The sequence below is a fragment of the Mustela nigripes genome, chromosome 12, assembly GCF_022355385.1.
Source record: "Mustela nigripes isolate SB6536 chromosome 12, MUSNIG.SB6536, whole genome shotgun sequence".
NCBI classification, from domain to species: Eukaryota; Metazoa; Chordata; class Mammalia; order Carnivora; family Mustelidae; genus Mustela; species Mustela nigripes.
Genome location: NC_081568.1, coordinates 74,913,587 through 74,928,464, shown reverse-complemented (window position 1 = coordinate 74,928,464; position 14,878 = coordinate 74,913,587). Strand labels below are relative to the sequence as shown.

General features: G+C 43.3%; 1 protein-coding gene across 3 annotated transcripts in view; it reads left to right on the top strand.

Annotated features, from left to right (window-relative positions):
• KLHL3 (kelch like family member 3) overlaps positions 1 to 14,878 on the top strand; it is a 112,763-nt gene that overhangs the window by 63,003 nt on the left and 34,882 nt on the right. For all 3 annotated transcript variants that reach the window (XM_059417625.1, XM_059417626.1, XM_059417624.1), the window contains one exon: positions 11,774 to 11,890. In XM_059417625.1, coding sequence (XP_059273608.1) covers positions 11,774 to 11,890 — 117 coding nt within the window. The remainder of the gene's footprint in view (positions 1 to 11,773; positions 11,891 to 14,878) is intronic.

Below are 14,878 nucleotides of genomic sequence, written 5' to 3'. Positions count from 1 at the left end.
GATCGTGCTACTAAATGGGCACAGCTTGAAGGAATGAACTAGTTAGCTGATCGACCATGTGGTAGTCGGTGCACTTGGCCAGTTTGGGGCCTGCTTGAGTGTGTCCTTCAGGTGTAGTCTGAGAAAATGTCAACAACCATATAAGCAACAGGATTTGGATCACCTTGGAGGTATTTGGGTTTGGGGCCGGGGGCTTGCTACCTTTAAGTCCTGCAGGCCCATCCTGCTGTGAGATCACAGTAAGCTTTCCTCAGGTGAGGGCTTACCTGGGTTTGCTGTGTTGGGGTGGTGGAGGAGACAGATTGTTAAGAGGGGCAGGCATTTTAGTGGCCTGGAAACCATTTGGGCTTTGGACTCAGGAAGACCTGTTTCCATGCTCCACTTGATGCCCACTGGCTCCTTGATTTTCAGAAGTCAGTGGTCTCTTTGAACCTCGATTCTCTTAAACATAAAGTGGGATTACTAAGAGTACCTCCCTTATGGAGTTAGGAGGATCACAGATACTGGGTATAAAAAATCAGATATGGTATTCAGCAGGTGCTAATAAATGGCAGCTATCATTGTAATTACCATAGTCCTCTGTTTTGAGGCACCATTGACAGTTGTATCAGTGTTGCCATTGATAATGGTAAAAGAAGCCATGGAGTTAACTGCATCTTTCCAGAAACCAAGAAGCATGACATTGAATCTACATGCTTAGAACATAGTCTGTAGTGCTCTCTTTCGTCCATATGCTTACATAGGAGTTGCTTGTTCTGTGTAATTAGAGTTTAGAGTAGAGATATGTTTGTTTAAGATTTTATTTATTTATTTGAGAGAGAGAGTACGAGTGGGATGTAGGGGGGGAAGGCAGAGGGAGAAGCAGGCACCCTACTGAGCAGAGAGCCCAATGCGGGGCTTGATCCCAGGATCCCGGGATCCTGACCTGAGCTGAAGGCAGACGTTTAACCGACTGAGCCACCCAGGTGCCCCAAGAGTAGAGGTATTTTCCACATCAGTGAAGTTGTATATTTGGTTCTCAGAAGTTATTTGTAACTTCAGAGTTATGTGGTACGTTTCATAAAGTAGATTACTGATGATCTTGATCCCTTTGGTACCTTTAAGGTTGGCAGTATAGTTCTTTTTTTATTTTTTATTTTTTTAAAGATTTTATTTATTTATTTGACAGAGAGATCACAAGTAGGCAGAGAGGCAGGCAGAGAGAGAGGGGTAAGCAGGCTCCCTGCTGAGCAGAGAGCCCGACGCGGGACTTGATCCCAGGACCCTGAGATCACGACCTGAGCCGAAGGCAGCGGCTTAACCCACTGAGCCACCCAGGTGCCCCAGTTCTTTTTTTTTTTTTTTTTTAAGAGTTTTATTTTTCAGTGATCTCTGTACCCACACTTGAACTCACAACCCTGAGATCAAGAGACACATGCTCTACCGACGGAGTCAGCCAGGCACCTCTAAGGTTGACAGTATAATTTGGAGGCTTATCAAAGAACAGTGGGGTTTGGCCCATGTTTTCTATTTCTAGTTTTATTTCCCCTTAATTGATTACATATTGCTAGAAGTTAAATAGCTGGAAGCTTTTGACAATTGGATGTTTGTTGTTTGAATGCTAGCTCTTGAGGCTTTGAAAATTCTTTGAGGTGTTCCAGGAGATTTCATGATTTCTACTTCCTTTAATTACATTTCATAATAGGTAATCTCTTGCATATACAATAGCCTTTTCTTTCACTATTGCATTGTAGTGAACCCAATGGCGTTTGAAGAAATGTAAGGGAACTTAATTTAAGCTAAAAATTCAGCTGCATTTGATGTTAGCATTTGCTGGGGCATGCCCACGTGGTTCAGTCAGTAAGTGTCCAACTCCTGATCTCCGCTTGGGTCTCGATCTCAGACCCCATTCAAATCCCACCTCAGGCTCCATGCTGAGAGTGGAGCCTACCCTAAAAACAAAACAAAACAAAAACAAAGTAAAAAAAATGCTTCAAAAACAGTTGCAGAAAACAACCGCACTGGTAATCAAATAACCTGTATTGAGCTAAATCCATATTTTAACAGTCAGTCAGCTATATTATGATTTACTTCTTTGCCTACAGCCCACAGATTTCTTTCTGCAGCCAGCTTTCAGATATTAAAATGTGAAAAAACTATGCCTCTTTGAATAGAGGAAATGTGGCATTTTAGTAATGAGGATTCTAAGTGGCTGTGGCTAGGCCCCAGGCAGTTTGCTGGTCGGGAGTTTGAAAAAGTAGAGTTTCTGTGGTTGAAGTGGCTGAGTTCCAATCCTGCCTCCACTGTTCTAACAGGGGGAGTGACTTTGAGCAAGTTGTTTGTCTCCCACCAGAATGGATGCACCTTATACCGTCAAGGATTTCTCCATCTCAGGGTCACTGCCAGGGTGTTACTGGTATCAGGGTCACGGCAGACACAAAACAAACACCATTTGTTGAATGAACGAGTAAGAGAATTTCTCTCTATCTTCAGTCTTCTCATCTGTAAAAGGAGGGCGATGATAGTAGAGTACCCATCTTACAGAATTGTTCTGAGGATGAAATCAGATAACATGGGAAAAGTTCTTAGCCCAAAGAAAGTGTTCACTACTTTTTGCTTCATGATTACTGCTGCTACCATTACTACCACTACCCTCCTTCTCCTCCTCCTCTTCCTGCTCACTGTTGACTGGGGGCATTTCTCAAGGGGAAGCTCTACCCATAGCCTGTGTTAGTCTAGGTCGTTGTGCAACCCGGGGCTTGGTGCCTAGCATGGACAGTGGGAGTAGCTCTTGCTCCCCAACATTCCCAGCTCCCTTGGCCCTGTCTGGGCTTCTCCCAGGGCTCAGATACTGTTCTTCCTCCAGCATCACTGCTGTTACCCATGCCTCTGTCCTCCAGTAGCCTCAAGCTCCTTGAGGGCTTTGAGGGTGCTTCAGCCATCTTTGAGTCACAGCAGTGCCCGATATAGAGACCCTGGCCGCTTCTGTGGAGCTGCTAAGCAGAACTGCCCTGAGGTAGTGAGGGGCAGGCTGGGGCTGGACACCGCCCAGAGCCAGCTAAGGTTATGGGAATAATTTTCACATTTTTCCAGAGAATAAGGACAAATGTGAGAACTAGAGGTCAGAGGAGGCATGGATCCCTGCCATTTTTTCTCCTGTTTTTCCTCATGTAGTTTTGGTTTTAAAATTCCTGTTATTTGAGGGAAGACAAAAGGACCTGGTAGGAGTTACAAAATCATGATTTCTTTGGGTGGGACCCCTCCCTGCTGCTGCCCTCCCCTCCCCCAGTACAGAGCAAAAGCACAATGGAATATGCCTTTTACAGTCACCTGTTCCTTCCACAGGGCGGTGTCTGGGCTCACAACTCAGCCTGTAGGCAGGTAGTCTGTTTATTGTATTTGCCTTTGAGACCCAGAGTTCGTCCCTCACCGTGGACAGCTTCTGGGGCCCAGATGCAGGCAAGGTAAGCAGCCCTCCAGGGCAGACCCATTCTAAGGAGAAGAGTGATGACTCTCCAGTTTTAGTGCAGGTTTGCCACTGAATTGCAGGTTCTGAATCTTTGCTTTATTAGCCAGTATATATGTCTCTACTTTTCAGGAATTTTCTGCCTTCTTATGAGACACTCTTGAAGTTTTCAGAGTGAGTGCTAACGGGGAAATGGCCCATAGTTTAGATACAGGTCAGAAAGACATAGTTTAGGTCCTTTAAAAAATCAGAGTCAGGTATGTATTATATTGAGAACTACACTTAGTTTCTCTCTGTGAGATCACCTATTTAATGTGCTGTTGTCTCCTACACCTGTAATCAGAAGCCAGATTCTAGTGTCTTCTGAAATGGATCGGGACCTTGTCTCCCAGGATCATTGGTGTTGCACGCTCTCCCGTCTGACCCGCTGGCCTCTCCAGGCCGCGGTGGGTGGAGAGTGCCGCCTGGAGCTCCTTGACCACTAGGCTAGACTTGAGTGCTTGTGGCTCAGGTATTACCCAGTGATTGAACAGTGCATGCTGCTGCCTCGCTTGAACTGTTGGAAGCCCCATCTTCCTGTGAGGTCAGTAGTTAGAGTTGCCAGCTTCTTAGCTTGCCAACAGCCATCTGGCCTGGTCCCTGGGCACAGCATTATTCCTCTTACCATTCGCCTTTGGAAAGTACGATTTAGTATAGGCACCTATGAGCAGAACACCACAGCACTAGCACCAAAAATCAACCTTGATGGTCTACCATTCCCCACCTGCATTTCACACAGCATTTTTTTTTCCCCCAAAGTGACATTTGTATTGAGGTCAGTGCACAGGGACATGAACAAAGTGAAATAGCCACCGAACTAGCTCACAGATTTGGTAACAGAACCCCGGAAGTCCCTTTCTGTCACTGCCAACCACCCTGAGAAGCATAATTACCATTCTGACTTCTCATGGATCAGTTTTGCTGTTTTTTGAACTTTATGTAAATGGAATGCTGATGTGTGTATACCGTCTGTGTGACTTCTTTGGCCCAGCGCATCATTTCTACTTCTCACACAGACTCCCAAGTCAGAGATTATTGTTCCCATTCTGCAGAGGAGGAAACTAAGGCCTGTTGACAATAAGTAGCTTTATGATTTGAAGCTGACATGTCTGCCTACTGGGCCTCCGCTTGCTATGAACACATGCCCACTCTGACAGGGAGATGGGGGTGAGTGACACTTAGCACTCTTAGAACTTGCAATCTGGATACGAAACATGTACCTTATGTGGCTGAGAGAAGTAGTTGCTTATGGTCAAAGGTCAAGGAAAGTGCCCTGGAGTGTTTTATTCCAAATTGTTAGATGGGGAAGACCTCCAAAGAAAGGGAATATTTGAGCTAAAATGTGGAGACTAAGAGTAGGATTTGGGAAGCCATTCAGGTTGAAAGGGATGTAGGAATCCAGACATGGATGTTTGGAATGAATACCTTATTCTACTTGGGGGAATGGTAACTGATGTGATGAGAGTCCAGGGTCTTTGGTGGGGGTCGTGGGAGATGGGGCTGGAAATAGAATAGGTTAGGGGGTGAGGACTTTCTTCTCTAGGTCAGTGTGTATCTCACAGTGTGCAGTCAAACTGCAATGTGTGTGAGAAGGTCTCATGTCTGACACACTTTCATGTGTTTGGAGCTCCAGGGGACGATTCCTTCCAACTCTGCTCCACCCACCATATTGACTGCAAGGCATTCTCCATCCCTGTGTCATGCTCCATTCCTTTGTAGGATTGGCACCACGTGAACTTGTCTTCCAGCTTGTAGGCATTCCTCGCAAACCACTGTGCTCCAGTCCTTCTCCTTTGCAGAATCAGATTGCATGTCTTTATCTTGGCTATAGGTAGTAGTGGAAAGCTGAACAATTTCCAGGCAAGGCAATATCCCTCTTTTATTCGTCATCATTTTTATTGTTTATATGAAGTCACATATTTGTCAATATGCTGTCGTAGGAAGAGTGCTTGTGGCTCAGGTATTACCCACAGCACTAGCTTATTCATTCTCTCAGTAAATATTTATTGAGTGCTGTCTATGTGGCAGATAGTGTGTTATTCACATGAGAGACATTGGTAAACAGATCAACATAAAACCCCTGCCTTTGTGGAACTTAAAATCACATGAGGGAGATAGATTTTTTTTTAATGTAATTAGTTTTTTATTATTATCATTTTTAATTTTTTCAGTGTTCCAGTATTCATTGTTTATGCACCACACCCAGTGCTCCATGGAGGGAGATAGAGTTTATAAAAAATGTACAGAAATAAATATATAGCTACAAACTATGAAATGTACTATGGACAAAGTGTGGATTGAAAGCTAGGGCTTCTCATTGCTTCTTCATTCCCAATTAGCTGGGTAATGTTTGGGCAGACCACTTCCCCACTGTCTACCTCGCTTTTCTCTTACATGAGTGACTCTTGATGTTCCCAGGGCCCTTGTGGGTCTGAGATGAAGTAACTACAAGAAGGAACTGCTAAGTGCCCTATAAAACCTTATGATGATGGGACTGTCAGAAAGATGAGTGCAACTGAGTTGGTTTTCTAGAGTCTAGGGAGCCTTCAACCCAGGAAGTCTAACCAGTGTTAATGCTGGTATATGTTTAACAACAGGCTCTGCAAAAAAATTCTGAAAGCGCTGATTTGTTTGCTGGTTCATTTGCTTATTTCCATGGTGTAAATATTTCCACGACAGCTGATTTCAAACTACCAGTGTAATGTCACTAAACACCAAGATGGGAAGAAACATGGCATGATGAGCTCCAGCTCCAGCATACCGCTGCTCCCAATGGCCGTGTGGTGTGGGACAGCAAGGTGGGGGTCTGGTGCATTGAAGTCCTGTTAAACTTCAGTTGAAGAAACAACACAAATCTGACAGACTTATTCTTGTGTATAGTAGTGCTGTCTTTTTTTTTTTAATTTAAAAAAATTTTTATTTATTTATTTGAGAAAGAGAGAGAGTGTGAGTGAGAGAGAGCATGGGCAGGGGGGAGGAGTAGCGAGCGAGAGAGAGAGAAGCAGACTTCCCGCTAAGCAGAGATCCTGATTCAGGACTTGATCCCAGGACCCTGGGATCTTGACCTGAACGGAAAGGCAGATGTTTAAGTGATGCGCAACCCAGGTGCCCTAGTAGTGCTGTCTTCTTGATTGAAATTCATGTCCGTGAATTAAGCAAAAGCTATTGGCTCAATCCCTGGGAAACAAAAGAGTATCTGGGTGGGGGAGTATCCTAAGACCACATGGTGGGTATACTTATGATTACGGGTTTAGGAAACTAGTTCCCCAATTCAGTGGTCTGCGCAGTTTTTCTAACTAATTGTGCCTCTGAGATACAATATTGCATAATGTTAGAACTTGGGTTTTCAGAGTTAGGGGTGAGTTCACATCTCAGATGCACTACTTCTTGACAGCATGACCTTGGACACTAACCTTTTGGGGCTGTTTCCTCATCTGTAAAATGTGAACACTGATATCTACGTCACAGAATTTTGTGTGGATTAAAGGAGATCATGCATGTAAAATGCATAGCATTGCGTCTCTTGGTAAAATTAGCCTTTCTCAGATCGTGAGTAACACATTAAGTCCATGTGCAGGAACCTAGTTTTTCCCCTGATCTTGTCAAAACTGGCTTCTTTTCCTCCATCCTATGCTTTGCCGCGAATCACCCTCAACTGGACCTTTTCCCTTGCCAAGACATCACCCTGCCTATTTTTAACATATGACCCTGCTTCTTGATTTTCTGAACAGTTTTGAAAGCAGATGTAAGTGCCCCAGTGCTCTGCACTCCCCTCCCTGGGTGCAGGTACAATGGGGCGTGGGTACCTAACTCACTGGAGGTAGGGAGGGTGGAGGGGGTCAGCTTCATCTGGGGGTCCTGGCCCAGGCTTCTGCTTACATCAGAAGCAGAAGCACGGGGAGCCAGAAGCTGTAAAGTTCAGTTTTCTCCACCCTTTATGCACCTAGCTACCTTGTAGTACTCAAGAGATTGGTTTTGGAATATAAAGCAGTGAGGAAATGATGCTCTTTCTTTGTTGAAAAGTAAAACCCTCAATGTGCCTCGTGGAAGCTGATTTCCTCATGGGATCCACAAAAGGTGTTTTCATCTGAGTAGATATCACCCTGCCCTGTGATCAGAGCCACAGGGTTTCTGCTTGGATTTCATAGACCCAGAGTTGATACCCTTTTCCTCTAAAGCACCAGAGAGTAAACATTTTAGGCTTTGCAGGCCAGAGAGTCTCGAATCAGTGCCACTGTTAGAACATGAAAGCAGCCCCAGACAAAATGTAAATGAGTGATTGTGGCTATGTTCCAGTAAAATTTTATTTATGAAAACAAGTGGCAGCTGAATGTGGCCTGTGGGCTGTAGTTGGCCAGCCACTGCCATAGGCCCTGACAGGCAGCCGAGAGCCATGGGTAAGAGCGTGAGGGCTGGTGTTGGGTCTGGGGGGGACCCCATCCCTGCTAATTTGTGGCTCTGGGCTTGGGAGAGTCATTTAATGTGCGTTCAGAGGATTTGTTCCCTGGGCTCTCCCGGGAGTCCATGGTGCTGGGCTGGGCGTGTGGTAAACACTGTCTCCTGCTGCTGTTACACGCTGCCCCCATCGCATTGGCCGGTCCCTTCACGGGAGGCACTCTTGGGAACCATTTTAGGCACACTAAAGGCTAGAGCTAGTTGAAGGTTTATTGACTCGTTTATTTTCTAAGTAAGGAACCTCAAGAAAACACGTGGCCCTCTCTAGCTACTGAGAAGGTCACCGTGGTTGGCGAGAACTGTGGCTTTCACAGCTGAGTAGGTAGACGGTGCAACTGAGCGGAACCAGCTAGGCAAGTCAGGCCAAAAATAAAGATAAGGTTAAATATCGACTTTATTAAACTCAGCTTTCTTTTTAGCTTTTATAACAAAGATGAAGATGAAGCTGGTTGATGGGGAAGGGCATCAGCAGGAAATCTCACCTCCTCGAGGACTTGCAGTTCATTCTTCAGCAGAGATTTGTCACCTGGCCGCCTGCTCTGTGTCCAGCATTGTGCTAGGTGGCTTGCAGGAGCTCCTGGTCCAGTAAATTTGAGCAGAAGAAAGTTGGATTGCGAGGCAGAACCGGACTGTGGTTGCCCACCACCTAATCCAGCATGGTCTGACTTCTCCCTCTTCCTTTGCTTCCTGCTTTGATTCCAGTCCCCTTTACCCCAGCCCAGACAGCTTCCACTGCCTCCCTATGTGTTTATTCTGAACTCATGTGTCCATTCATTCATTAAAAGAATCTTTGCGTATGTATTATTTGCCATTAAATAAGACCAGGTCTGTGTTCTCACAGATCTGCAAGGCTGGTAGAAGCAACAGTAATGATTCACAAACTGCTGCTGTGAGGGTGAGGGATAAAGCTCTAGGGGGGGGTGAATAATTAAAAAAAAAACCACAAAACAAAACCAGACAGCAAGGATTTCCATGGCATGTGAATGTTTATGTCTGTGCATATAGAGGTTATTTTTTACAGAACTGAGAGCGAACGGTCCAGGGATAGTGCTCCTTTCTTTCTGTTCCATTCCATTCTTTTCTCTTCCCTTTCTGGTTGATTCTTTTCCTATTTTGAGTATACCCAGCCTGACTTAAGTTTATGTTTAAGAAATAGGGCCAAAGCATCATTAACATATCAATACACACAAAACTATTTTTAAGGTTAGAAAAATTGTAGAGATTTTTTTCCCAACCCCTGGGAGTTAGCTTTCATTTCGACTTTACACCACATTGTAAATTTTGTTGTCATGTTTTCCTTTTCTTAGAATTTCTTTTCATCTTCTCTCTGGTTTTCATTTTGAAAAATTTCAAGCCTACATTAAAGTTTGAAAGCATGCACATTCATATACTCTTAACCTAGATTCACCAGTTAACATGTGCTTCATTTGCCTTATTTCTCTCTCCACGTATTTGAAGTTTTATTTTGCTGAACCATTTGACAGTAAATTGGAGATGTGATAACACTTCATCCCTAGTATTTGAGTATGTACCTCCTAAGAACAAGGAAATTATTTTTTTAAGCCATAAAACCATTCTCATACCAAAGAAACTTAATGCTAATACAAATGATATTAGCTAATACACAGTCAGCATTCAAAATTCCTAATAGTCTCAAAACAGTCCTTTATGGCTGTTTCTTTTAAACCCATGGTCCAGTGAAGGATCATACATTGCATTTAGTTCCCATGTCTCTAAATCCCCTTAATCTAGAACTATCTCTCTGCTCTTTTTTTTTTTTTTTTTTTGGTCTCTTATAATATTAATGGTTTGAAGAATTCAGGCCAGCAATCTTGCAGAATTGCAGATTGTTCTAAAGATGGAGTTATCTGATTATTTCCTTAGTATAAGATCGGGGTTAAACATTTTAGGAAGAAAGTACTTTAGGGGATGCTGTGTCCTTTCCCATTAAGTCAAGATCGGGAAGATTAGTTTGTTCTGTTATTGGTGGTGCTAACTTAGGTCACTTGCTCAAGGTGGTATCTGTCAGATTTCCACATTAGTGGCTGTCCCTGCCACCATGTAGTTAGTAAGTTATCCACGACGTGATACTTTGAAAACTATCCTGTTCCCCGGCCAATTTTCATGCAGTGATTTGAGCATCCCCTGATGAATTTTTCTGAATGAGTTATTGTATTGATGGTTGCAAATGGTATTTTTTTGCTATCATTCCCTCTACCTTTATTGGCTGGTATTTGTCTGTGAAGAAGAGCCCTTTGCACATTTTTAAATGTATCCTCTGGATTCATGGATTCTTTTTTGTTCATCGTGTTATGATCCATTACTGTGTTTTTCTTTCATTCTGAGAATGTTTCATTTTATTTAATTTTTTAAGTAGGTTCCATGTTCAGTGTGGGGCTGGAACTCACAATCCTGCGATCAAGAGTCACATGCTCTACCAACTGAGCCAGCCAGACGCCCCTCTGAGAATGTTTTACACTGAGTTATGAGTTGGGCACCATGAAACGTACAGATAATATGTGTATAGACTAATCAGTTTCACAAATGCATGTGTACGTGTAACTTCCACCTTGTCAAGATCTAGATCATATCCATTCCCCCAAAAAGTTTCCTTTGTCACTTCCCCATTCTCCCAACCCACTTCACCAAGAAGCACTAACCTGATTTTGTCATTATTCTCTTTGATGTTTTGTCCCAGATATTGGCAACGAAAGCCCTACCTGTTGGCTCTGGGTCCATCTTAATCTTTGGGTACTTTCTTGGTTTCTGGCACAAGAAGTTGTTTTGTTTTAGTCTTTCCATCCACTGAAAATATCCCATAGTACGCACAGTAGTTAAATAATTTCTCCCATAGTCAGTATTAGGTAGTTTCCCTTTCTATTTTTTACAAAAATGCTGCAGCAAACATCCTGGCATGCAAATTCTTTTGTGAGCACCACCTTTTTGAGTATTTTTGTAGGCTAGATCCTAGAAGTGGTATTTCTAGGTCAAAGAATGTGCACATTGACATATTTGATTGATATTGCCAAATTCTTCCCTCCTCTCTTGAAAAGCTGTGTTAATTAAGTTTCCAGAAATAGTGCCGGCTTCCCTGCAGCCTTATCAACATTGAATTTTATCCGTCTGTGTGTATATGGTGGCAGACAGTGGGCTTCTTCTTAAGCATAGTGGAGATCCAAACCCGAGAGCCTACTTTTTGGTTCCAAGCCCAATTTTCATTTGTAGAGAAATGAAATCTCTCAAGGGAGAGGTTAAGCCAAGGTGAAGTTTTTGACAGAGAAATTCTCTGTTATTTGCTGACATACTCACCATTTCACAGCCAGCTTTTGGGCAGATGATATTCTTACTCTCTTGATTCTGCATTAGCTGTACTTGGGACATGAATGAGGAGAGGGATGTGGGGGGGGGGTGAGGGATGTGGGGGGTGAGGGGCGTGGTAGGCTTGCTCCCAAGGCTTCTGGTCTTCTGCTTAATCTTTATAAAATTTGGTTCAGAGTCCCTGCTTTGTATTTCTATCTTTTAATAACCATGAGACCTGACATTTATTTTGCTGCGAACCTTGGTGATTCTGTGTTTGGGGGCGCAGTTTTATTATAACCTGTGTGTGTGTGTGTGTGTGTGTGTGTGTGTGTGTGTGTGTGTGATATCACTCTGACGTCAGGTAAAAGACAAATTCTTTCCATTTTTTGTTTTTTGTAAACATTGAACCTTAGGTTAACCACCTTTGTGGATGATTTGGACATTGGACTCCCCCACCCCCCACCCCCCGGAATGAGGAAATTGTTTGGAAGTTCTTCTCTCTGTTACAGTTACCTGTGTTGGTTTTCTTTGTAGGTATTTGAAGCTGTGATTTCATGGATCAATTATGAGAAAGAAACCCGTTTAGAGCACATGGCAAAACTGATGGAACATGTTCGTCTTCCCCTCTTACCAAGGGATTACCTGGTCCAGGTGAGTGCTGTGTGAAGAACCAAGAGGTTTCCTGCTTCTCTAGGCTTCATGGAATAGCAGTGGGCAGCCTGGTTGTATAGGGCAGTTGAGGAGTTTTATGGGTCTTTTGTACAGGTTGAGAGCACCAACCCACTGGCCTAAGGGGAATCATGGCAGTCTAAAGGTCTTTTTTTTTTTTTTTTTAATTTTTATTACTGAAGTATAGTTGACATGCAATGTTCTATCAGATGGTAGAGTGAGGTTTAAGAGTGTAGGTTTGAGAATAAGACACTTAGGGTTTAGTTCTTGCTCCACTATTTGTTAGCTTTGAGTTTTTATTTAACTCTTCAAGCCTTAGTTTCTTCTTTGATAGAAGGGATATTATACGAGAACTCTGCAGGACTGTTGTGAGGACCAGAGGAGTTATAAATATGCAAGTCAGGTGTTTAGCATGGAGCTGGGCATAAGAAATATTCTCTGGAAGTCAGCCACTTTTACTGTAGTGGACCTAAGCAAGAAGGGTCATTTCCATGTTGCTGTGTTCTCTTTACCTTCACGGTAGGCATCTTGGAGCCCAGTTCGGAACTGCAAAAACCAGCTCCTCACAGGTGCATGGGATACATATTGCTTCTACTTCCTCTGAGGAGGAAAGAAAAATGAAGAATTATGGAGGGGGCCCTGCAGTGTCACATATTTAATCCTTGTAATAACCCTCTGAGGCAAAGTTAAATAACCCTTTTTTTATAGGTCTGGGTCTTGAGGTTTATGGAGGCCGAGAATTATTTGGCAGAATTATTTGTGGATTCAAATCCACATCTGTTGACCCAGAAGCCCCTGCCTTTCACCAGGAGGGCTGTCACCTTTAATACTCTCTGTTCTTTTGGTCTATTGGCTTTAGATAATCTTGCAAGTGGGCAGAGGGTGAAACTTAAATATATGAACAAAACAAAACACCAAGGCAGTAGGCCAACCCTCTTGTGTTTCCAGAAAGTTTCTGGAGGAAATGGAAGGTGTGAAGCAAGGATAAGAGAGATCTAATTTAGCAACCCAGTGGCCTAGCTCTGTCACTTCCCAGGCATCTAACACTGGGCAAGCGCTCAACCTTTCTCAATCTCCGTCTTCTCATCTGGTAAAAATAGCACCTGCCCTTATAGGATTGTTTGGGGATAGAATGAGATAATCCACATAAAGACTGCAACACTGTGAGTGAATGCTAGCTGATATGTCTATCAACGTGATGACCACAGATGCTACTGGGAGTAGCGGGAGAGTAGGGTATCCTCACAAATGCTTGTAAAATCATCATCTTGGGACGCTGTTGACCTAATGGATCAACATTATTAATTATTAATCTTGGTCTAATGGGTCAGTGAGATGTCCTCTGAATCTCTGAACCTCTGTCCTATTCCAGGTGCTGAGGCATACACTAGCCCCAGTCCTTCTATGGACCCTGTGTTTTACACTTTGGATGGTACCACTGCCCCCTGGTGGCAGCATCTCCTTCCTGTAGGAAAGGTTTCCTAAGCAGAGGGACTGAACTGGCCTGAGCTCCCAGGGTCAGAATCAAACCTCCTGTCTTGTGAGAAACTGACCAAAGGCAGAGGTAGACGTCTGGCCTCCAGCACAGCATCACTTCCACAGGAAGGGTTATCTGTGGACCTGAGTTCCAGGGAAAACTGAAGAGACATTAGAAACCCTTGGTCATGACCTCCATCTGTCCACCACTGAAACTTAAAGATTCTAGAAAATAGTTCTTAGGTTAAGATGGCAAAGTAGGGTTTAGATCTGGAGAAGAAGGGGGTCAGAAGCAATGGGCATGAGCACTGTTGTGTGGGACCCTCCCACCACCTTTCCAAAGTACTCCTTTTAGAACCTCTGGAAAAGGATGTTTCATTAACATTCATTTGACCTTGAAACTTCAGGCCAGTATAACCTGCTGCAGGTGGTCAATTTTGGTCAGGGAGGACACAGGGAGAGCCCTGGGCAGACCTGCACCAACACTGATTTCTGGGGAAGGTGTTTTTGTTTGTTTGTTTGTTTGTTTTTATCCACTAACACTTATTAGGCTTTACTAAATATTTTGAAATATTTAGATATGTAGAAGTGTGTAACATGTTACATCTAAAAACTTTTTAAAATTGTGATATATATATGTATATATATGCATATACACATATATGCATATACACATATATATATATGTGTATATGCATATATGTGTATATGCATATATATACATATATATATATGCTTCATCATTTTGACCATTTTAAAGTGTAAATTCAGTGTACTAATTGTATTTGTCATGCTGTACAACCATCAGTATATCCATTCTTAAAACTTTCTTGTCACCCCAGATTGAAACTCTGTATGGTGAAGCATTAACTTTTTGGAGAATCTTTTCATTCAAGCGGAATGCATTCTTGGGAGAAGTAGCTGTTTATGCATTTCTTTCTTTCTTTTTTTTTTTTTAAAGATTTTATTTATTTATTTGACAGAGAGAGAGATCATAAGTAGGCAGAGAAGCAGGCAGAGAGAGAGGGGGAAGCAGAGCAGAGAGCCCAATGCGGGGCTCAATCCCAGTTCCCTGAGATCATGACCTGAGCCGAAGGCAGAGGCTTAACCCACTGAGCCACCCAGGCACCCCACTGTTTATGCATTTCGCTTTCTATCCAAGCTTAGGAAGGTATCTTCTCTCGGAGGCACGTGGGTGGCTCAGTCAGTTGAGTTTCTGACTCTTGGTTTCTGCTCAGGTCATGATCTCAGGGTTGTGGGACTGAGCCCTGTGTTAGGCTCAACACTGAGTGAGGAGTCTGCTCGTCCCTCTCCCTCCCTCCCTGCTCTTCCACTTGTTCATGCTCTCTCTCTTTTTCTCTCTCCCTCTCTCTCGAATAAATAAAATCTTTAAAAGAAAAGAGATACTCTATCACCCTTTTAAATTTGTTTTAACTGACCCTAAAAGCTTATAGTTCGTCTCAGTCTGGGTCAGTCCCTCAGTGGGGGTAGGGC